This window comes from Ambystoma mexicanum, chromosome 8, assembly GCF_040938575.1.
Source record: "Ambystoma mexicanum isolate Mex_15411 chromosome 8, UKY_AmexF1_1, whole genome shotgun sequence".
Classification (NCBI taxonomy): Eukaryota; Metazoa; Chordata; class Amphibia; order Caudata; family Ambystomatidae; genus Ambystoma; species Ambystoma mexicanum.
The window spans coordinates 1,683,090,516-1,683,116,176 of record NC_090929.1 but is presented as its reverse complement, the minus strand read 5'-3'; the positions used below and the strand labels follow the sequence as shown (position 1 = coordinate 1,683,116,176).

General features: G+C 47.8%; 1 protein-coding gene across 1 annotated transcript in view; it reads right to left on the bottom strand.

The window, feature by feature from the left end:
• HTRA1 (HtrA serine peptidase 1) overlaps positions 1 to 25,661 on the bottom strand; it is a 515,752-nt gene that overhangs the window by 310,004 nt on the left and 180,087 nt on the right. The window contains exons 2-3 of the mRNA XM_069611985.1: positions 6,617 to 6,716; positions 1,422 to 1,629 (exon numbers count right to left, since the gene is read on the bottom strand). Of these exons, the coding sequence (XP_069468086.1) occupies positions 1,422 to 1,629; positions 6,617 to 6,716 (308 nt within the window). The remainder of the gene's footprint in view (positions 1 to 1,421; positions 1,630 to 6,616; positions 6,717 to 25,661) is intronic.

The window sequence follows — 25,661 nt, the reverse complement described above, 5'->3', positions numbered from 1 at the left end:
GTAACCCAACAGGGCCAGGAATGTAGCCCAAATACAGCTCAGCTGCCTCTGGCTGCAAAAAGAAGATCACTGTGCAGCCCCAGCTTAGTAAGTCACACAGACAGGTGACAGGTTACAGTTTCCTTTATTGGGAGAGAATTAGTTAAACAAGCCAGTATTGGATTACATCAGTGTAATGGAGCAATAAATAACATTTAGTGTGTTGATAGATCATGCCGCAGACTTTACAGTTGTGAAGCCAAGCACAAAGTCAGCTTTCTGGCACCCCTATACTCTCTGTCTCCTCTCTGTAGAAATGGTGTTGGTGATATTTTGGTGGCTATGCCACCAACATGCACCAAAGCCAAAAATCAATAACGTTAACTGTTTTTTCAGAAGATATTGGCAAGTCTTTACTAGCATGGCATTGGATGTTTTAGCCACCACTTCTTGGTGGAATGGAATGCCCATGCAATGACCCAGTAGCTCAGAATTGCCCATCACCATTGGCTATGCAAGCTAGGGTTGACAGGAGGTGCAGTGCAAAACCTTTGGATAGCCAATGCTGCCGACCAATGGTGATTCCAAGAAATGTGATGGATGTATAGCAGGACGTGTGTTGCCTGATATTGTGGTCTCAGACTTGTTGGAAAAGCTTTCCAGGATCATCCCTACGACTACGACTCCCAAGATCCCTCACCTTTGACTATGCTGGCTAGGTTTGATGAAAGTTGTAGTTCAAAACATGTGGAGAGCTAAATGTTGCAGACCCTTGCACCAATCACCTACCAGGAAAAAGCAAAGGGGCATCATACAACATACTGATCATTAGGGTGTCAGCAATAGTAACTCTAATCAGAATGACCAAAAGATATGGAAATACCAGCTGCAGCGCCCCCTCACCACATTCAAAAAAATATTGAACATTCGCTCAGGCACCAAAGACCTTATAACTTGCATGTACAAAGCACTCATCGACAGAGGCCCCCTCTCCCCCCGAGCACCAAAGCGAAGTGGGATAAAGACGAGCAGGTTGGGATGCCATATACAGAGCGGTGTGGGAATCTTCCCTACCTATGCAGTACAAGATGCATAACTGTAGAATACTCGCACAATGGCACCTAACTCCCCAACGTTTGGCCAAAATGTACCCAGGCCTCTCCCCCAATTGCTGGAGAGGGTGTGCACAGGTGTTTATTTTTTGAGTCTCGTGACTGATGCTCCTGTTGATCACAATAAAAATATATAATAAAAAAAAAATGACTGAAAGATTACACCTCCTAGGCATTTTTTGTTGGATTATAACTTGGGAGAAACGGTGAGGTAGTTGAGTTCCAAAAGTGCATGTGGCCTTTGGACACTCTACCCAATGTGTATCAATACATTTCATGATTAGCAACAGTTCATTCAAGAGAAGGAAGTCGTATGCAGCCGTGGCTCACCTGAGCATCGATTTTAATCAGTGCGATATCCGCTTTCTCGTCCACATCCTTGATTTTGGCCTCGTACGTGCTGCCGTCCTTCAGTTCCACCTTCACGCGGTTCTTGTTGGCCACCACATGGGCGTTGGTCACAATCAGGCCATCCTCAGAGACTATGAAGCCAGAACCGCTGGCCACCGGCATGTCCCTCTTCAGGAAGTAGTAAGACCTGAGGAGTAGAGGAGGGCAGTGTCTCAGAAATGGAGGATCGCGGGGAACAGGAGCGGGGGTAATGACAGAAAGTAGTAAGACCCGAGGAGTAGAGGAGGGCAGTGTCTCAGAAATGGAGGATCGAGGGGAACAGGGGCGATGGCAATGACAGAAAATACTAAGACATGAGGAGTGGAGGAGGAGCAGTGTCTCAGAATTGGAGGATCGAGGGGAACAGGAGCGGGGGCAATAACAGAAAATACTAAGACCTGAGGAGTGGAGGAGGAGCAGTGTCTCAGAATTGGAGGATCGAGGGGAACAGGAGCAGGGGCAATGACAGAAAGCAGTAACACCTGAGGAGTAGAGGAGGGCAGTGTCTCAGAATTGGGGGATTAGGGGGAACAGGAGCGGGGGCAATGACAGAAAGTAGTAAGACCTGAGGAGCAGAGGAGGGCAGTGTCTCAGAATTGGAGGATCGAGGGGAACAGGAGCAGGGGCAATGACAGAAAGCAGTAACACCTGAGGAGTAGAGGAGGGCAGTGTCTCTGAATTGGAGGATTAGGGTGAACAGGAGCGGGGGTCATGACAGAAAGTAGTAAGACCTGAGGAGCAGAGGAGGGCAGTGTCTCAGAAATGGAGGATTGAGGGGAACAGGAGCAGGGGCAATGACAAAAAATACTAAGACCTGAAGAGTGGAGGAGGAGCAGTGTCTCAGAATTGGACGATCGAGGGGGACAGGAGCGGGGGCAATGACAGAAAGTACTAAGACCTGAGGAATAGAGGGGGGCAGTGTCTCAGAATTGGAGGATCAAGGGAAACAGGAGCGGGGGCAATGACAGAAAGTAGTAAGACCTGATGAGTAGAGGAGGGCAGTGTCTCAGAAATGGAGGATCGAGGGGAACAGAAGCGGGGGCAATGACAGAAAATACTAAGACCTGAGGAGTGGAGGAGGGCAGTGTCTCAGAAATGGAGGATCGAGGGGAACAGGAGCGGGGGCAATGATGGAAAATACTAAGACCTGGGCAGTGTCTCAGAATTGGAGGATCGAGGGGAACAGGAGCGGGGGCAATGACAGACCTGTTCAACATCATCCTATGGGTTTCCCATGGGAAATCAAGTAGGAATTTTACAGGATAGTTGTATGCTAATTTCTTACATGACACTAGGTATCAAATATTGGATATGGGTTGTTTGATCTAAAAAACTTGACCTTCTGCTCATTTGACCTAATTCTTTTGACCTAATTCTTTTTGACCTACTGCGGATGGAGAACACCCCCCCTGACTTCACCCCACCTCAATCTATTTCCTTACCCCATCCCACACCTATTTTTTGAATCAAAGTGTACCATTTCACCTAACGAATTAGGTCATAAAGATTCACTCAAATGGGAGTAGGTCAAGTTGGCATGAGGTCAACTATGCCAATACCTCAAATATTACCAATACCTTGTTCTTTGTATATTGCGCTGGTGCAGCAGTTCCTGTCATTTTGTTGTGCTGTGAATAACTAGTGTGACTATTACCCAGATTAACAGCACTCAATGTTTTGACCTTAAAATATTTCCCTTTAAGGATAAAGGCTGAGCCATTGCAGCTGAGGTCTGCACCCAGGACATGCAGCATGCATAGAGATCCCAGCTCTGCTCACACTCACTGAGCTATCTGACTAGCTGCCTATTGGAAGGTACTAGCAATGTCACTGCTCTGGGGGGGAGGGGTTCGTGAGGGCTGTTGGCTTTTCAGAGAAAGTCATATCGTGGTAAAGTTGGAGGTAGGATGATTCCTATCAGAACCCTATGAGAAATACTTTGAAAAGACACCTATAGAGCTTTCGGGCAAGTATCGTACAAAACTCTTCTACAGGAATCCTAGCATGAACGTTTCCGCTGTTCACCTATGGGTTTTCCAGTCTCCCTGCAATCTACGAGGAATTCCTTAAGTATCTCTAGGAAAAAAACAATAGGGGATGACATTGGTTGAGTGGCAACCCCAATGGGGATGCATTACTTGCATGAACGTCTAGGGCAGGGTTGTCCAACTCCAGACCTCGAGAGCTGGATCCATGTCGGGTTTTCAGTATACCCCTCATTAATATGCATGGGATATATTTGCATACAATGATTCTAAAGGTATGCAAATTTTCCCTCATGAATATTATTGAGGGATATCCTGAAAACCCACCAGGATAGTTGGACAATCCTGAGAGTATGATCCATCTACAGGGGAGCAAGGAGGTAGGACCCGATGTCTCCTAGGAGGAGCGTGTTATTTATACAGCGCCATGATCTGACAGGACAGCATTGTGGCGCTGTTGTAGACCAAGATGCCAAATGCAGGAAACTGAGACCCTTAGCTGAGAAAAGACCTCCCCCCAGGAATTTACTCTGGGTGGTGATGAGCGCATCTTAAAGGCAAGTCTTTGGTGGTCTTCTAAAGTGTAGGTGATCCTGCTGCCCTTTTAAAGGCACTGCAACTTGATCAGAAGATGCTAAACTAGAGTTGGAACATTTGCAGGTTTGCTGATGGATCTTTGGAGGCATACGCTTCCAAGGGTGCTCATGTGGGCCGACTCCAATCAGGCACCTGCAGGTCTTAACAATGGACCTTTAACAACTTAAATCCAGGCCTCCCCGCTTGGTAAGAGTGCTCATGAAATAGCAAGAGTATTTCCTGAGCGTGATCAAGTTGAGGAGCCCAGGATGAAACTCTGGAATTAATAACGTGATGGTGCTTTAGACTGTGCTGTAGACTGTGCTTTAGGCTGTGCTGTAGAAATCCTCACACTTTCTGTGGGTAAACAGCAACACATCGTACAATGGTCAGCGACGGACAATTCCAGAGTGGTCTACATAGTACACCAAAGAACTTTCCAAGGTTACTGTCTTAGACAAAGTCCCATGTACACAGCGAGTAGTGGAGGACCAGGGGGGTCTTTCGGGTGAGAAGGAACCACCCATTCCTCGATCTGATGCTTAGGGGCAATACATGGAGGCTTCGACAGGTTCTACCTACCCTCACCAACCTCTCATGCCAGGAGATGCCCCAAACCCCCATATATCAAGAACAGAAACACTGTGGGAAAATCCGATTCTCCTGAGAGCCAAAGACAGATATCAATGGCGTGGAAGAGGAAATGCTGGGCAGAGATGCAGGATTGAGGGAACTCTGTTGAGATCGGGAACCACTAAGACATAAGGAGGTTGTGTATAATGCACCGGCATAGAACGGGTTGGCGGTATCGCGCGTGCCGGTGCTACCGCCGCTGCCCGTGATCTTAAGATGGCCGTGGTGCTATTCAAGCCCATGGCCTCGGGGCAAACGGCACAATTAAGAGACACATTGAAGCGGGAGACCCGAAACAGCTGAAAGGGATGAGGGGGAACGGCGAAACACATGATGAGGTGAGATAGGACAAAGATTATTATGACAGCTATTAGGGCGGAGTTAAAATATGCACAAGGCCAATCAGAGAGTAAGGCAGATGGGCTGGCGGTCCATTGACGTGTGTGCATGGCAGAGGTGAGTGGCAGTGCAGGGAAGGGGGCAGGGCGTACTCAGTGCTATAACTCCGCCTCTGGGTGGGGCCAGGCCGTGCAGGGAACCGCTTGCAGAGAGCATGCTGGGGGAAATGGCCCAGAGACAGGCCACGGCCAGGCAACATCAAGGAGAATGGTATTACTATAGCCCAACACGTGGCAAGAGCCTGTGACTACCAGGAGAGAGAGAGAGGAGCTGTTGCTTGCCAGATGGGCCTGTAACCCAGAGGCTGGCAGGAGCCAGAGGTCCAGGCAAAGGAAGAAGGCCCTGGACTGAATCACAAAGCTGGTCCCTGCACTAGAAACTCAGCCAGAAATACCCCCCTTCTCAAACCCACACACATCTGAAAATAAGCAAACCAGTCTTCTGCGAGCTTCCTGCTCACTGCTCCTGGGGTCAGTCAGTCTGCAGCTGGAGTCCTTGTTTTTCCTGCTTTGCATCACGTTGGTTCAGATGTTTAGCTGAAGTATGCCGCTCTAAAAATAGTTCTTACTTGCCACCTGGACGATTGCCACCTACCTGCAGTCATCACTCCTTCCTCTGATGCTTTCCTCTTACCTGCAACGACACACTCGCAACTGACTCTGCCCCAGCTCTACAAGAACTTCAAAGGGTACAAACTTTTCTGAAACTGACTGGTTCCCCTTTAGTCTTGCGTGGCTGCGTGCCTTCTTACGCCACCGTAATCAAACCTCACCGATGGGCAGTCTTAAACAGATTGCGCACCTTACAAAGCTGGTGCTAGCTTTGATCATTTAATTGAGAAAAGGAGATTCTGAAGAAGGTTGGCTCAAGTGTTCCGCAGATATACTGATAATTATGTGTTATTTATAAAGCACCTTTATCCAAAGTGCTTTACAGAGCACATATTTACATACAATATCACCCAACCAAAATTGGTACTCATTTATCGACTTCGGAAGGATGAAAAGCTGAGTTGGCCTTACTCAGGGTTCAAACCTGCGACCTGCAGATCAGGCACAGATCGCAGCAGTAAGCACTCAACCCACTGAGCTATCTTACTGGCATAAAGACCCTTTTGCCTAGGCACCCTGTATCGGCTAGCCTTTTTACTTAAGTCAGGAACCCATTATAAAGTATTAATTTTCTTATTTTGTTGTGTATATTATGTATATTTCACAATGGTGCAAAGAAGACACCTTGGGGCCCTTTCATTGGGTAAATGAAGAATGGTCTGTACTGAACAGATCAGGGACCAATGAGCAAATAGAGCATTTCTGATTGGTTAGAAGAGCTAGAAAATCCAACCAGAGCTTCGAACCTAGCAATCCGTGGTTTTCCGGAGGGCTTGGAAGATGAGGACCCAACTTTCTAAATGAGTGTTTTTGTGCCTTCTCCCATTGCCATGATACGTCTCTGAATTGCAATAGCATTTAAAATCCTATGTGTGAACAAAGCTCCCATGGGTGTGGCGTTTAATCAATACATATCGCAGGCATTGCTTACGTGCGGAAGAGTTCAATGTGCACCACAGCAGGGGCGATCTTCTCCACTACGTCTGCGATGAAGTTGTATTTATGCCGCAAACTGTTGGGATCATCCTGTCCTGGTGATAGAAGAAGAAAATAGCCATCTTTACTCCTCAGCCCCAAACACTTTAATTACAATGGCGATTCTGGGAATGGAAGCCCAAGACAGCCAACTATGACTTTCTACGCAAACACTTTGAGCACTTCTTTTGCATTTAACACAGAAGGGAAAAGCTAGTACCCCAAAAGTTGGACTGGGATCCCAAGACCACTGAATAAAATTCACACTGAAGTATGTTCATAGTGTTGACAGACATTGATTGTGAATTGAAGGTGTTGCTATTAGTTTATGGGCTGACACTTATTCAATGTATTTACTCATTTATTCATTTGTAGTTTTTATAGAGCGATACACGCCCATAGGCCTCAGAGCGCACATAAATGGACACAAATCTCGGGTCAGGCAGGAAGAAATGCACAATTACATGAGATGTATTGAACCTGTTTGCTGGAATGTTGCATCCGAAGGAACTCTTGAACACATAACACATTCAGCAAGAGTTTAAGGTATTGCAAAAAAAGATGTGTTATTTACATAGTGCTTACGGTTACGCAAATACTTCCACTCTCCCCCTGTTGATAGCATACAGAAATGGATAACCACGCCATCACCTTTACATGGTCCCTGCCATTTAGATTCCTACCCTGACTGGCAATTACTTTCCTCTATGCTAGCACCCTGCATAGAGTGTCTCCATCTCTAAGGATCTCCCGAGTCTACCCAATCGGCTCACACCCACCACTCTTACCTTCTCTTTGACTTTCACACCACACTCTAACCAAAACATCCACCACCCCTTCCGGCCCCAGGGATTACACTCATGCAGCTTGTGGTGAAGCTCTGGGTCATTTTGGGTCAATAACCCGGCGGCCTCAGCTTTTAGATGGTGATGTAGGGGTCAGCAAAAGATCAGGATGACAGGGACGAGGTGATGGATTTCGGTGAAGAAGGGACCGGGAAAGACCGGCAATCTGATAGACCGTGTTGCCCGTGAGCTATCCTCCACAACTCTATAGATGTCCATCCTTCAACAAAACCTCTGCATGGCAGCCTCCCCAGCACCCTTTCAAAACGCTCCCTGAAAGCCAGATCCCTGCCTGTTCTTGGAATCACTTCTGGAGGTGGAGGTTCAAAGACTTATTTAGCTGGAATGAGGCATTAGGAGTGGAGGAAGGCTGCAGACTGGGCCTGTAACCTTCTGGGAGGTTGGATCTAGGAGGTGAGTAGAAGAAAGTCCACTCTGCACACTGCCTGGAAGTCCTCTGGTTGATGTGCAATGGGCGCTAGAAAAACAGTATTACAAGCGTTTATTAACCTCTCATCTCTGCGATAGCTGTCAGCGCTGAGAAGCCATGGAAATGGCAAATGGTGCGCTTTACAAATACTTTCATCATTACTTAATGTTATCACAAACATTCTTCTCCGCTGCATCCCTCACTTCCTGTGTGCGGAGCATCGATTTCCTGCTTTCCCATCTGCCCATCTTGCCCTCGCTCACTTCCTTTCTTGCAGCACACTGAGGTCTTGATACACAGTACGTCTCTCCATGGACAAGCCTAGGTGCTCTGAGAATGCTACGGTGGTGATTTGGTGCAGTATAAGAAGCCTATGTACATGAAATAACATAACACAAATGAAGGGAGCAAAGGCAGACTAGACCGGGTAGGCATAAGAGAAAGCAGTGTGGGGTGGCACGACCACAAGCGTTCAGGCTTGGCCACCTGGGGTGTCAACCTTTCTATTAGAAGAGGGGGGTACCTCCGGAGGGTGGGTAGTTAAGGAAGATTTGTACTCCATAATGTAGCCAGTAAGTGTGCAGGAGAAATATTGGCATCATAATATTAAGCAAGAGGATTGGATGCTAGACCTGAGATCCAGCCAATGCGGGCAACTAGACCAAGAAAATGGTTGCATTAGTTGAGAAGGTCACTAAGAGGAGGCAGGCCAGGCTGGATGCAGTAACTAGCCAGGATCATCAGCCAGGAGAAATAGTCGGTCAGGGGATCAGGCAGGAACTGAAACATCAGCTCTGATGAAGAGGTTGTGTCATGAAATCTGGTGCAGACAAAGAAGACAATGGCGGGGATAAGTACTTGCCAGTGAGGCCATTCTTGGTATGGGGCATTCCAGTTGTTTGCAAGAAATGTGGTGATGCTTGGGGCCAGGGGAGTGCGGGGTAGAGTGCAGGATGTGCCGTGGTGGCTAGCCAGCCAACTTTACAACCAGAAGACCTGGACAAATTAAGTTAATTCTGTGTGCATAACTTAGCTGGAAACTTTAGCAGGTTTTAAAAGGTGGTGACATTTTTTCATTTATCATAGATTTGTAACCTACAAAACTGCAGTGTCATTGATAGAGAATATCTGTTAAACATTCAGGAAGATGCTAGCCGTGGCATCCCTTGCTAATCCTGTCAGGCATGGCCTTCATAATAATAATTGCTATGAAGCAAGTTGGTATTATACGGTTCTGTGTTGACTACAGAAGGGACATTTATGAAGAATATCTGAAAGGATATGTGGAACATTGTAGCTTTAAGAAGTATATTTGGATTCTAAGACCTTGGGTTCCCACAGTGGTTTTGGATGTAGATCAAGATTGGCTCCTACCATAGGTAACACACAATCAACCTCTTGCACTGTCTGACAGGAAGTGACATCACAGCACCAGCTGACAATGTGTTTTAGTCTTGTGTGACTCGAAAATATGTAAATTCCAATATAATTTGTTGTAGTTTTTGGAAATTGCATGCAGTGATAAAATCCATTTCAGAAACCTAATCCATTTCTGTATTTCGAATTGCCAGGTTGCCGGGACCAACAAAAGATCACAACACAGAAAAGGAATCTAGATTGAACTTTAGTGTTATGTAGCTGCTGCACAATACATAGAATCCTCCCCGCGAGCATAGAGCGAGAGAAAAGCTTCACCGATACAAGGAGACCAACGCAGATCTCCGATTGGCCCATTAAAGAGTGATTTTCCGGGCTAAGCCTAGCTATCTGATAGCCAGGGATAGGGTTTTCCCCCATCTGCCAACTTCAGAGCAGATGAATCCTCAGGTTGAAAAGCACTCACAGGCCAATCTTCCTAAATCACTGTATCTTGCCAGGTCTTGCAGCCTAAGTTCCCAGAAGTAAGAGTATTTTGCTATAACCTTCTCTTTTTTCCTGGTACCCTCTTCCTTTATCCATTCATAATAATTGTTTATTATGTTTATAGCTCAAAGTAGTTTAACAATACAGTAATAAATAAAACACTACATTCATTGAATCATTACTATGAAAAATAAAAAAGTAAATATACACATTAAGTAACTATTCGTTAATACTATTCATTTGTTACTTGGGAAATATGTCCATAATCTGGAATCCTTGAAAGATCTGTCCTTCTGGTGTTACTGTACAAACTCGGGGAATATGAGTCGACTAATTGCCCTTTATAATGTATGGCTTAAGGTGGAACTCAAGGTAGAAATGCTAAATGAGGTATTGAAAAGAAGGAGTTAAATCTGGCCACTGATAAAAAGGAGGCAAATTTGATTAGTCTAGGGGAAGTGGGCCGGAATTGGGAAGTCGTGTGAGCTGCTTTGTGTTCATAGGTAGGTGGTCGAGTGTGACGATAAGCGGCCACTTAGCAGATGTAGGATATTAAAAATGTTTGTTTATTTCTTTTTCATGTACTATGTGAATCACTGATTTAATGTATTTGCTTTAAATATTATGTGAATTATTGTGTTATATTTGATTATGTAATTGCAAAATATATTGTATAGTCTTTGTTTTATCTTTTTGTATAATATATGTAAAGTTTGAGTTTTTCTCAGACTAAATCACATTAAATAAATAAATAAATGAAGTAACATACTCAGATCTAGCATAGCAGTTGCCATACCTACGTTCATCCTATGATAGGTTATTTATAATGCGCTTAATAGCCAGAGGTTTCTAAGCGCGGACACGGGGATCGAACCGGTGTTGATCCGGATCATCGTGCTTCCAAGGCGAGCACATCGCCCCTGAGCTATCCTCCCGAATCATTTCCTATCAACATCATGCATCGCTGTGCGTCATAATTATTTATTTATGCGTTTGTACTAAGACTAAACATAATCAGCACCATCGATTTGATAAGTACATGTGCCTAAATAAACTATACATTCTAAAAATTCTATAACAAATATTATTATCGGAAGAAAACACTATCTAGTTCATTCTCCTGATTCTAATATTCCTTTCCAAATGTTATCCAGTGCGGCAGGCATAGACATACCTCCAGAACGTGTTACTCTTAATGCTATTGTAGTCAGGTACACATGTGCCCAGCATGTTCATGTATAGTGGACCGTTCTCAAGACACGCGGCCAATACATGTTGAGCAGTTTCCATCTTTCCTTCCGGACTGCAAGATCGACAGACCCTATATATTGTAACATGATGAGTATTGTAATTATGTAACCCTGTGCATTGTAATTTGGTAACATGTTCTGTACTCAAGTAAAAGCGCCCAGATACCCCTGGGTTAGGCGCGCTATTTAAGTAAATAAACCAAACTAAACTCTTCCCCTCTTGTCGGATTCCAAGTTTGGAGCCAATCGCAGCCAGAATAGGTAATTTGCCAATTCACTGGAGTAAAATAAACTCACGTAGGTCTGGCGATGGGCAAACATTTAAAAAGCACTGAGGAGTTTTGTATGTATGGTTTAATTGCTCCACAGAGGCAGGATAGTTCTTCAAGGAAGCCAAATAAGTGTAATTGGAACACCAGTCCCATTGCTCCAATTTGGGAGTGACTTTGTGATCAGCATATGTCTGCTGTCATCCCAATTCGGTTTCCATCCAATCCTAGCAAAAGTCTTATTGGTCAAGGAGGCAAGCGAATCAGGGTGAGGAAGATGAGTTTGCTTTGCCAATAGATGCAAGAATGGGCATTATGGCGCTTTGCGGGATCTCAGATGCAATGCAGAACGCCTTTTCCAAGCCTTAGTGGCCAATGAAATAAGTCCCAATTCCAAAGGGATAACTTCGACAGGATCCATAGGCCCCAAGCCCAGCATTCTATGCCAAAATGTATCCTCCAACCCTTTTAGCCAGGTGGGGTCTTGCATGCATATTGCTTCCAGACCATAGAGCACAGAGGTTCCATGTCTCCATTTATAGATCAGGTGTTGAGTTGTTGAGTACCATCCTCTGGTAAGTTTCCAGGCAACAGGGGAACTGTCAGTGCCGTGCAGCACTCATTCTAGCCAGTATCTCTGTCCATGCCCTTGAGTTAGAGTTTGAGTTTTATTCTGCTGTTTTAGTCGGCCATCTACTTCCGTTTTGGTATAACGTGCCTCGCTAGTAACCTTCTCTGTGATTGGAAGCTGGTGGAAGCTCAGCCTGACTCATGGAACTGTTAGTACAAGATCTTGTCTTTTCAAATTACTGGAGTTCATGATCAGACAGGCTATTAAATAGCATCCATCGATCTTTTCATTGCAATGTTTGTGTTTGATATGCCTGTCTAACAGTGGAGTAACTTTTCTGAAAATGTTGGGGGTGACATGATATCTAATGAAAAGGTGCCCCAGCCAAATTAATGGGCCTAAAATGGTGTTCCATGAAAGTTGGGGGGACAAACACCACGTACCCCCCTAAAAGTATGCCCATGCTGCCTAATAGCTGTTCTCAGTGCTTTGGACGTAACCGCAGATGTTCCCGTTCAGGGATTTGTGGAGAAACCTGTGGGGAAGTCCCAGGCCGGTGGCCAGATACGAGTAAAACACCCAAACTCAAATCTTTAAACTAGAAGAAGCCAGAAGCTGTGCAAGCTACAGTTGGCTCTCCTTTAGGTAACGCGGCCATACTCAATGCATAAAACAGCAAGAGGTGCGGGGATGCCAGAAACAGAAAGCCCAATGAAATACAGTCAAGAGATAACGATTACCAAGAGACGACAAAGGTCTTGATGAAAATAGTAAAATCTGTAATAACTAGAAACCAGTTAAAAAGTGAAATGAGCAGAAACAAATAATAACGCTGTAAAAAGGATAAACTGGTCATATGTCACTATGCCACCCCCCCCCCAAGAAGGATACACTGGTCATACATCGCTACGGCACCCCAAAAAGGATTCACAGGTCATATGTTGCTACAGCACCCCAAAAAGGATAAACTGGTCATACGTCATTACGCCCCCCCCCGAAGAAGGATACACTGGTCATACATCGCTACGGCACCCCAAAAAGGATTCACAGGTCATTCGTCGCTACGGCGCCCCAAAAAGGATAAACTGGTCATACGTCATTACGCCCCCCCCCCCCCCCCCGAAGAAGGATACACTGGTCATACATCGCTACGGCACCCCAAAAAGGACTCACAGGTCATACATTGCTACGGCACCCCAAAAAGGATAAACAGGTCATAGGTCGCTGCGGCACCCCAAGAAGGATACACAGGTCATACATTGCTATGGCCCCCTAAAAAGGATACAGAGGTCATACGTCGCTACTGCTGGCATCTCCATGTAGTCTTAAGGTCCTGGTGAAGTGAATGGCAGTGGGAAAGGGATGCGGGTCCTTGGAGATTACGGCTTTCGGCCTAGCCAGGCTTGCAGAGGAACTAGCTGGCGTGCAGAAGGTGCAGGACCTACCTAAAAGGTTCCCTTCACACTGAATCCCTCCCGTGAGGCAGGGTTCTCTCAGGCGTTGCTGCCGCCGTGGCGTCCTCAGCTGGGCACCAAAGGCTGCTCATGGCTCTTGCCTAGAAGAAGGTTGGTACCACTGCCTTGTGGTTGTGTTGGCAGTGGTCAAGCTTCCCCAAGACACCGGAATGATAGTAACCGCCCTGCTCACCTCCGGATGCTCACACCTGGAGAGAGGGAAGTAGGTGCCCACCTGCCATTGGAAGCCTAGGCATTGCTGGCAAAAGATAACGTGCTGGGGGAAAACTTATGTGCACTAATAGCCCCCATGCAAACTTGCACTCGACCCGCACTTCGCAATCAGCCAATTGAGTGAGTTCATCAGGGCTTGAACCAAGACCTCTGGACTAGTGCTCCCAGAACTTGACACACTGCTTTCCTAGGTGCCTAGACACAGGGCTTCTAGCAGGCAGCGCTCTGCCGCAGCGTGAAGAGGCAGGAGGTTCGCACTGTCCCTGGGGAGTGTCTGGGGAGCAGGCAGCCCCACCCTGGAAGATCTTCCGAGGGCCTTTCTCAAGCACAGCCGCTTCTCTGGTAAAGGAGAAATTACACGCCCGAATTAGGGGTGGCAAGTTATGCATTTCCCTGTAGGGTGCCCGGATTTTAGGGAAGTGACATCACCAGAAGTGACATCATCACATTTCCGCCCAGTCACAATCGGCATTTTGTTTGCATTGCATCTCACACAGCCTTTTCAAAGCAAAGTTGCGAAGCACAGGGCCTCGCAAATTCGAGGGCCTGCTCTGTTTAAAACACTCACATCACACTGGCCCTGACTGGGCTCGATTGAGCGGGAGCCAGGGGGTCCCAATTTTAGAGATTCCCCTGCCTTGAATATAAACAAGGAACCAAACGATTTTAACTAACCCAACTTCTACCCACATCGAAACCATGCATTTTATAGCACTTCCCAAAAATCTGCAGGCAGTACAGAACATAAAACATCTCAGCAACAGTTACTCAACCTGCTGTGCATCCTGTGCAGCTTTCTGGTTTGCACTTGTCGCTCAACAGTCGCAGCACAGTGTGTAAAGGTTCCGGCTGTTACTAAGGTAGCGGCTAGAAAGCTCCTGCTGGAGGAGAGGAGACTAGTGCTACAGGAACAGAAACCTCAGGACATGGTCACCATAGAACAGGACAGGGCCGCCATAGATCTTCGCAACCTGGCGCTTGTAGAGAAGAAAGAGGCCAACAGGTCCACGGCTAGCAACGCAGCAGTAGTTGTTCTAACCAGAGTGCCCGGAATAAGCCCCAACGGCACATCCCCAAAGACTTAGTGCAGGATTATGCAGTCTGGAAGGATTTTTTTGACTGGTTTGAAGATCTCGAGCTGGCATTCCAGCTACAGGAGGAGGATGATGTTCTGTCGGGTGCAGCCCTGATGAGTCGCTTACCGACACCAGTGACTGATGCAATTCTTCAGTTAACTCCTGAGGAAAGGCCTGTTTATGAGAGCATGAAGGCAGCCCTCCACAGGAAGTTCTGTGAAACCCCAAAACAGTATCTCAAGAGCTTCAGAGAGCTTGGAAAGAAAAGTGGGCAGACATTTGAAGCATTCACACACTTGTCGTTGAAATATCTGAACGAGTTGGTGGCTGGTAACAAAGTTGACACACTTAAAGGGATGGACAATTTGATTGCGTGCAAGCATGTATTGAAGAATTGTGATGTTGACCTGTACCAACATCTTGTGGACAAGACTATCACAGACCCTACGGAGCTTGGGAGGGTTTGTGAGTTCTCGAGTCCAGAAAAGGGCTCAATCGAGCACACCCAAACAGGAAGCGAAATCTTACACATAAAGGTAAACAAGGATTGGAAGGACAAAGGTTCAACCCACTCCTCTTCGAAGTCATTCCCCCACAAGTATGAAGGGAAATTCCGAAACTTTAGTTCAGCCGTACACACAGAAAAGAAGAGCAAAGGCACCCCTAACACTGGGACATCGGTGTTCTCACCCCCCAAAGGTTGTTTTGTGTGTAAGGAGCTGGGCCATAGGAAAAGGGATCCTGCTTGCAAGGGCTTACCCAAGCAAGCTATAGTGAATGTTGGACTCATGGAAGAGGCCATTATTAGTGTCGGCCTCTTACAGGAGGACTTCCCACTATGCCAAAGAGTGGCTGAATTTGGATTGGTTACACTGAGTGGGAACGGTACCGGATCTCCAGAAGAGATCCCAGTTCCCAATAATACTCAACTCTATCAATGATATGACATGATATATGATATGATAAGTCATTTGTAACGCGCCTGTACACAAGTGTTTCTAGGCGCAACAAGACAAGGAGGGGAAAACAGAAGTAGGACAAACAGCGATCTTACTAGGCCTTGTGTCAAAAGGGGAGGGGGGAAGTGCCAAGGGGGTGGTGGGCAGTGAGGAGAAGTGCAGGTGACTCAATACGTGCTGCCAGAGGGTGGCTCTTAAGTGCAAAAAGAAAGGACTGTAGGGTTGCAGATACAGACCCTTAAGTGCCGGGGAGCCCAGAGGCAGTGCAGGGGTAACTGGACATGCAGGAGCCTGGGCCTGAGTGCAGGGGTGGCCAGGTCACCAGTGCACGGAGCAGTCAGGACATCAGCAGGGGGGAGGAAGAAAGAAATTGGAAGTGAAAAGGGAGGTCTTGAGATGCTTCCGGAACTGAAGGTGGTTCTGCTCAGGTTTGAGAGAGGCAGGGAGGCTGTTCCAGAGGAGGCCCCAGCCAAGGAAAGAGATCTGCCCCCATCATTCTCTGCTTGGAAAAGCATCTGACCATCAGAGAATTGGAGGTGGATGAGCAGAGAGTTCGAGAAGGAACATGTTTAAGAAAAGAAAGTTGGAGGTAGTGCAGTCCCAGGCCCCACAAAGCCTTGTGGACGATGCAAAGGGTCTTGAATTTGATCCTTGCAGTCATAGTGAGCCAGTGCAGAGATTTCAGAGCTGGAGTGATAAGATCCCTAGGCCTGAGGCCAAGGACAAGTCTGGCAGTCCTGTTCTGGATAAGTTGTAAAGGTCGAAGAGTATAGACAGGTAGACTTAGAAAGAGGCTGTTGCAATAGTGCAGCCTGGAGAGAAGCAGGGCTCTGGAGACAGTGAGCTTCTGTGGGAAGGAGAGGAAAGGAAGAATACCTCTGAGGAGGTGCAGCTGGTAGTGTGACTTCTTAGAGACATCGGAGATATGAGGAGAGAAGAAGAATGTGGAGTCGAAGATGACCCCAAGGTTCTTAGCCTCACAGGAAGGAGCAGGAAGAGGGCCCAGGCTGGGCGTCCAGAGAGAGAAAGGAAAGCAGGGAGCAGGTGTTCCATTGAGGAGGATCTCAGTCTTACTGGCATTAAGGCAGAGATCATTGGCAGCACACCATTCCTGAATTGTGGCCAGACAGTCTGGTATGAGAGAGGGAGCAGAGGTGGCTTAGGGGAACCTGAAGGAGAGCTGAGGGTCATCCACATAACACTGAAAGTTAGAACAGAACGTAGCGATGTACTGGGCCAGACGTGCCAGATATTGGTTGAACAGCCAGGGAGAAGGGTTAGACCCCTGGGGAACACAGCCGGTAGAGAGAGCGATAGAAGAGAGGAAAGACCCGAGTTGGACCTGGGAGGCATGATTGAACAGTTGTAATATCATTACAATTACCATAAACATCAGATGTTTCACGTTTTACTTTCACCATATCTACACAAAGGCTTTAGCATGAGATGGTTTTGAATAATGGCAACATGCTATGAAACACCTTGAAATGTATGGATCTTCGTGATAACACAGAGAAGTATATCGCTTCTCTCCTTGTGGAGTCACAACTCCTCCCTCCCCCGCCCCCACAGCCATCTCCTCCCATGCGATCCACCCTCAGAATACCAGCAGGGTCAGGATCAGGTAGCGGCTGCTTTCCGCTTTCCGCTGTCCACATGGGAGGAGACTTTAGGGTGGGGATCAGTGATGTCTCCGCCGGATTCATTGCACGGGTTCCTTGTATAAATTACTTTCTCTACTTGTTTTATTCTGTTTTATTCTACTTGATTTATATATACTCTGATTAATAATTTTTAAATACAAAATACATTGGCCACAGAGTTCTCTCTCCTCTATCTTTCAACATAGTTTATATTGAGCACTAATAAGATATTGGCCCTCATTACGACCCTGGCGGAAATCGAAAAACGATGGCAGAAATGCAATACCGCCATCGAATAGCGCTCGGTGCGATTATGACCCGTCACCGTAAAGTACGATGCCATTAGCGACACCGTAGTGAACGCCAACGCTAACTGCACCAAGTACGTGCACGCGCGCCTTGCGAAACCGTAATTACCACCATGGCGCAACGGTACGCGAATTCTGACCCTAGCGGACATTTACCTAACGCCATCAAGCATGGCGGAAAGTACCATTCCGCCATGGTGAGAAGTACGGCATCGCGAACCAACCATAAAAGGCCCTACTGAGTGCCCGTACACCACTCCCTGGCCACATTGCACAACTCCTCGTAGGTGCAATGAAGTCACACAATGCAACCAGTGAAATGTACAAGTCACCCAGGCATGCCAACGAACAAAAGAATGTAGGGGCTCCAAGTGCCTTGTGAGTGGCCATCCATATTTGCCATGGCACCATTGCCGTACTGATGCAGCACAGGCATGTGAAGGTTCAAGTACAGCAACATGAACTGAAATATGAGACAAACAAAAACAGGCCCCCCATCGCTTGACACCAGTGTAAGGCAACATTCAAAGCAGTATCTTGAGTGAGACTGCACCAGCCCTGTACTCCTGCCAGTAAACAAACCAACCATCAGCATAAGCATGTACCACACAAGTTGGCAGAGTGACTGAGCAGCCAGGCTCATCTCAAGAGGGGCCAATGGGAGCTGCAGGGCACAGATGGCACGAATACAGAAGCTATTCCAATGGACATGACCTCAGTCTCCCTCCAAGAAACGCACGCAAACACAGGCACCTGTGACCAGCCATATTCTGATAATCACATCATTCCACCAATCCACCTGGCTGACCGGCATCTGTTACACAAAAGCTAATCCCCCGCCCCTGAGCATGACATCATTAAAACAGTCATAATGGCAGCCCCTATCCCTCACCTCACTGGGCTTCGTAGGCAAACGTGCCCAGTACAGTACCACGCAACTATACTCAGAAGCCGGAACCCAATGCAGATCTTCTCACAATACATCGCTCCACAAATAGGAATATGCCACATTACTTGCAAAGAATAACGCTACACGGTCAATATCATAATCAAAATTTAATGCACAACAAAATCACCAAGCCCATACAGCTATTAGGTCATGAACTCCAAAATATATTTCATCATTGTGGGCTGCAACCGCAATAAATGACCAGCCTCTTCTTGTGTGACGCCCTGTTCCTTCATGGTACACAGGGGCTACATTCACGTTCAAAAAGGCAACATGGAAGCGCCGAGAACCGCAGGGCCGTCCCATTAGGTAGGCACTAGTCCAGCTGAAAGGTCGATATGTTGCTCCTAGCCACTAGTACTGCTTAAGGGCATGTGGCCCATTGGCGATCGTCCCATAAGATCGTAATGGTGCTCCACTGATTAACACAAAGTAGCAGGTGTCGGGAGTAAAAGCCATCTGCAGGAGTGGCATACAGATGGCAGCGGCAAAAGGGGAGGAGATACCTGTCACCCAAATGAAATGAAAAAGAATAGTATGGGCATCAGAACTTCATTTGAATTACTCACTTCAATGATCACACTAAATCCACAGCCATATGCATGCTAGCCCACTCAAAAGGATTATTCCCACCCAAAAATCACTTGCGAATCATAACTATATAAATCGAGGTGAAAACACTATTACAAACGAGTGTTTGTGTGCATGCGTCTGTTAAAACAGATTCCATTAGATGGGATTAGTAACGTGCATAGACACAAGTGTTTGAAGGCGCGTCGAGACAGGGAGGGTTCAACAAGGGCACATAGACGATGGTCCCACTATGGCAGCCCTGCATCACATAGCGCAGGGGAGGTGGAAATATTCCAAGAAGCCCCGTACATGGCAAACTCTGAATTAAATCATCTGTCCATGCATCCATACATCATTCCCTCATCCCGGTATGAAAACGCCTGATTATTTACTCACATAACATGTGAAATTTCCATTGAGTCTGTGCGTAATGCAGTCTGTAAAATCCACTGTGCTCCAGCCCGGAATTCCAGTGTTGTGAAGTAACATGTATTTGGGAACGTCCGGCCTTATCGTCCACTACGCTATTGCGCATCCCATACTATTCATATCAATCATTGCATTCTCGCCATGGCCCCTGTCCGAAGGACATTAAACAATAGAACTTTATATCTGCAGTCAGACCTGTGGGCGTCTCCTCGCCGCTAGCTGAAAACCGAAAGCGCTGTCCTTCGAATTCCTCATTTGCAACATCATGTCGAAAAGGCATCTGTGACCGCTTGAAATCACAAATCCATCCATGTAGTGCGGCAGTGTGTGAAAATGGCAACTGGCTTCACTCACAAATGGGACGCCCCGCCCGTCGGTGAACCGCGGTACAGTGCTGCATGAGGGTCCACCGTTAATCGAGTACTACATTCCACTGACCCTTCACAAGTTTGTTCGCGACTGCAAAGATAGTATGTGAAACAATGGGACCATAGCAGAATGAACATATGAACCAATATTTCACTGCCATCGGGATTAAATACATGATTGTAATAGCAAGATGCCATGCGTCGAATTGCAGCGTTGTGTGCGGGACGTGCTCGCCCAAAGGGGATTGCAGCTTGCACAGGTGGAATGAATCACCACAGGTGGAGGCTATACAGCCTGAAAACACATAAATTGCACACCCAATCCCCTCCCACAACCACACCCACTCCAAAATGCTACCGGCAGGACTAGCGATGTTGGCCCTGGGGGACCTGATAGCACTGCAAGTACTCCAACTTCAAGAAGAAGACGAACACCAACTACTACAACAACCGGCCGCACAGAGGAGACGCAGGAGGAGGAGGAGGGCAAGGCAGGGCCAGCAAGGCCCACCAGCACAGCCACTACCACCACGCAGGCAGCCCGCAATCCCACGCCTCCGAGCACATCCGTTCAACCTCACTGATGAGCAGATCCACACCCTCTACCGTTTGGACCGGGACATAACCGCCATTGTGGACATGACACACGCTGACCTTGTCAGCATGATAGATAGCCCAACCGCCATCCCACCCCTACTGAAGGTGGTGTCTGTACTCCACTTCCTGGCCACAGGCACCTACCAGCACACAGTCGGACAGTTGCATGGCATTTCACAGCCACTGTTGTCACGGACACTATTGCAAGTGCTCGATGCCCTCCTGAAGCACGCAGACGACTACATCTCTCTACCACGCTCGGAGCAGGAAATTACGAACACAAAAGTGGGATTCCATGCACTTGCCGGCATACCGGGTTGCATTGGTGCCATCGACTGCACCCATGTGGAATTGGTTGTCCCACATGCCATGGAGGCCCAGTACCGCAACCGAAAACAATATCATTCTCTTAATGTACAAATGGTGTGTGACTCCAACAGGATCATTACACATTGTTGTGCCCGATTTCCTGGATCAACCTATGATTCTATTGTCTTGAGGAACTCTACAATACCACGCTACATGGAGCGACACGCAGGGAACAGATCCTGGCTACTCGGTGAGTCTCATTTCATGCATGATAATGTGGGGTATGTGATGCGGCAATGACCTGGCAGGAAGGGGGGGGGATGTGTACGTAGCAATGTCATTCCACAAACATCCTTTATTGTCCACATACAGGTGATGCCGGGTATCCACTGAAGAGATGGCTCCTTACACCACTCCGGAACCCACAGAACCAGCATGAGGAGGACTACAACCATGCCCACTCACGTACCCGTGTAGTCATAGAACAGGCATTCGGCCTACTGAAGGGTCGTTTCCGCTGCCTCAGCAGGTCTGGCGGGGCACTCCTGTACCGCCATGAGAAGGTTGCAAAGATGGTCATGGCATGTGTCATGCTACACAACATGTGCGTACGTAGAAATGTGCCCATGCCCCCTGACGCAGAACTGCAAGCACCTGAAGATGGTCATGATGAGGGTGGGGATGTGGCAGCACCTCAAGGAGTCCGCGAGGCACAGGAGGGCCGTGAAATTCGTCAGATTATCATAGATTCATGCTTCTAGCACTCACGCCCGGTGGCTGATACATGGACACGGGACTTGTGGCACTGTGTGTGTCTGGAACATTGTCATGCTACACAACATGTGCGTACGTAGAAATGTGCCCATGCCCCCTGACGCAGAACTGCAAGCACCTGAAGATGGTCATGATGAGGGTGGGGATGTGGCAGCACCTCAAGGAGTCTGCGAGGCACAGGAGGGCCGTGAAATTCGTCAGATTATCATAGATTCATGCTTCTAGCACTCACGCCCGGTGGCTGATACATGGACACGGGACTTGTGGCACTGTGTGTGTCTGGAACATGCACAATATGGACTGTACGCCTATAAAGGCCTCGTACACAAAGATCAATGTCCACACATCTCATTGGATGATTGTGAAATGTTTATAGCATATGTGAAATTATGTTACACACCCCATCGACCCGCCACCCAAGTAAGCCCAACACACCCCCTCCACCCTCCTACCTCCCCCCCGAACACCAGTGTTCAAAGATGCTCATTGTCAGTGGGCAGACGCTATTGCAAGCCCCCTCTCCGGGTATCAGGGGCACCCCTGCCTGTGGAGCGCAGGTTCCTCCCAGATCTACGTTGGGGGCTGCCCTGGACGGAACTTGCAACGGATGATGTCTCTGCCTGCTCACGTCCATGCATGTCCCTAAGGGTTTGTGAGAGCTCAGTGAGCACACGGCGCACAGCGGCAAGTTCAGCACATACGTCTTTGGACGTCGCATGCAGTTCCCCCCTCAGGCTCTCGGTGCTTCTCTCCATTTGTGCCCTTAGTGTCTCTGTACTTCTCTCCATTTCTGCCCTAAGTGTCTCAGTAGATGTTTCTATGGCTGCCTTAGTACCCCCACATTCATCAGCATGGTCCTTGAGGAGCGTGGCCAGTTGCTGCTGTTGCACGATCACCTGGTCGAGGGACTGTTGCCTCTGCTGGGCCATGGCCATTTGCGGTGGTGTCACAGAGGGGCTGATCACCTCATGTTGCCTTGACACAGGGCTTGTGGGGGATGGCCAGTCGTCGTCTTGTGGTGCCCCTGCGTGGTATCCTCATGGTGTACGGGATGAAACAAACAGGGGGATTGAGACAGGTCATGGATGGATCCTACATCGACATCACCGTTTTCTGTGTCGGAGCATGCTGCCATTAATGCAGTGTCACCTATGGTGCTGCTGCCACCAGAAGCAGTGCCTTCTGTGGCATCCATTGGGGGGACCTGTGGTGGTGCTGTTGTGGGCATGCTGGCTGCTGGGGTGCCTGTGGAAGTGCCCTCCTGTATGCTGCCACTTGATTTGTGCTGCTGCCGTGTCTTGATCCGTGCAGCTGAGGTGGAGGGTCTTTGGCCGTTGGTCTTCGCCCTCTTTGCAGGTGTGCTGGTAGGGGTGTCCTGGAGCTCGTCGTTTGAATCGGACCCTGTGGTGGAGTAAAGGAGGGCGAGCGTTATTAATGGGTCTGTGGAAATTGGAATGGCAATGTATCACATGCATTGGGGTGGTACCTGAGGGTGATTTGGGTGAGGGCCTTGGAGGTGGTTTCATTTTGTGTGGATTGAGGATGCAGTTGTTTTGCAGCCTGCAGTTAGGGTGTGCCTGCTGCACGTGTAGAGGGTGTTTTTAGGATTTTTAATTATTTATGTATTTAATGTGACTTTTAAAGTGCGCTATCAGGCCAATGTATGTGGACGTTCTCCTGGACATGTGTTTCTGTTGCACTATGTGGACACATGGTACTTCACATGATTGGACATTGTGGATTTAGCATTGTTTTATTTGGCCCACCTACCTGATTCTTCGGATGTCTGCACTCCTTTCTCCATCCCTCCGACTCCCTCTATACTCTCCATTCCAATGGTGGAGGCACAGATTTCTTCCCAGGGGGTCAACTTGATGGGTGATTCCGATCCTCCCCCGGTAGCTGTGGCAATGTTACGGTTGGCGGATAGTATGCTCCGTACGCGTATCCGCAAGTCGTCCCATCGCTTTCTGCATTGCTGTGGGTTGCGGGGTGCGGTCCCCACCGCACTTACCCGCTGTGCCACCAGGGCCCATATGGCCTTCTTTTTCGCAAGTGCCGTCCTGGTCATTTGCGTCGAGAAGACGACGGCAGCATTCTCCTGGAGGGTCTCTGTGAGCACGGTGAGTTCCTCAGTGGAGAAGTGGACCTGCCGCTTGCGGTCGCACGCTTTTTTCGCTACTTTTCCCATTTTTATTGTTTTCACTAGGGTGGATGACGGGTTGGGATGTGTCTCAGGGTAGTATTTTTAATGGTTGTGTGGGAATTCTGATTTTGTAGGTGTACGGCGTGCTGTTTCCCGTTCCGGGACCATGTTTTTACTTCCGTTTCCGTATATTTACGGTCACCGTATTTTCCGATTGCCGCTCATTACGGTGACCGCTATGATGGGTGGCGGAATTGCACCTAGGGCGCCGTACGACGGCGGTGAGGGGCGTTTTGGGGACATTTCCGCCATCGCGGACTTTGCACTTCCGCCATGGCGTAGTGCTCGTGCCCGATGGGTCAGAATTGGCCGCACTTTACTCCGTCGTGCCATGGCGGAAACGCTATTTACGCTATGGCGGTCAGGTCAGTAACTTTCCGCCAGGGTCGTAATGAGGCCCATTGTCAGGTGTCAAGTCCTAAAAATAAAAGTGGGGGGGCTCATCAACTAACGCAATGGGATGTGGTATCGCCATAAATTAGCATATCAAGGTGAAATATGCACATTTAATTCAATTGGCTTGCATAATCACCCAAATTGCACAGGACAACATTTGCCTTTCATATAATCAACACATATACAAAACCAAGAAAAGATATTTTCTTCTAACAGTGTTTTTGAAAACGTTAAAATGTGTGTATGTTTCAAACTCCAAGAACCAATACAAATGTTTTCCCTGGAACTTGCAGTACCCAAATGGGACAATTCACCTTTAGTTGTTTACGATTTTACATCAGGTTATATAGTGCAGTGATGAAGTGTCCGGCCTACAAACCTGACGGCTGTTGCTCGATCCCTGGGGTCGGCATAAATTCAAAAAGACGTTCAATGTTTCTCATTTTAGTTGGGGGGACTGAGTCCACCCTCTGAAAAAAGTGTACCCTTGACCTGAGCCCTGGATACCGTTTTGGAATAACTGGAATCTTGGAGTACTTATTTGTTAATGAAGCAATTTCTATTCTGGTTGAAATTATGTGATGGCTGACTATGACCAGAAGTGTGAGCACACAGTACCAAAGCACTGGTCCTTATATGCTGTTCGGTGTATCCCCATGAACACAAAACTCCAGCGATCCAAGACACTATGGCTAGCGTCACTGCTGTCACCCGGCAGTGGATACAGCCAGGACAATACATTAATGTGCCTGATTGTAACGTCAGTGGGTTTGATGGAAAGAGTAAGTGCCCCTTGGCTATAGTACGGTTCAGCTGGTGAGGTGAAACGACCCAGCGCCGTGTAGCGGTGAAAGACTCCATACCTGCCTTATGTCTGTTGGATAATGATTTTCCTGATCCCGAGATAATTAAACCGGCTACCCAATCGAGGGCCAAAGAGATCACCAGAGTGAAAAATCTCAAAGCCTTATGGTGTGGAGTGCTCCTGGAGGGCTTCTTGGAAGGACCGGCGTGGCCGGTAGTCCCTAGTCCAGTTCCACTGACTGCTGAGTCACCTACTCCTGCAGGAGAGTTGCCAGTAGCCACTGAGGACCCTACGTTGGTAGCAGGGGACTCAGTGACTTCAGAGTTGCCTGGCGCAGCACAGGAACCTGAGGTGGAGGACCAGGTGGGTGCAGATGTAAAGGGCCTGCCCAAGCTGGATAGGTTTGCATCAGCTGGAGGCCCATATCAGACTGACTTCTTCACAGCCAAGAAAGATTGTCCCACTCTGGCGGGGCTGCCGAAGCAGGCAGAGGAGCAGGCTAAGACTGTTCAAAGTGTACTGGGAGAATGGACTCCTGTACAGTGAGCCAAAGGACTCTGAGGGCGAGGGCACAGAAGGTTGGTGATTCCCCAATGCCACAGAAAGTTTGCTTAGATTTGGCTTACCAAATTGATTCAGCGGGTCACTTGTGAGTGACTAAGACATCAGACTGGTTGTCTGTGCGCTTTTACT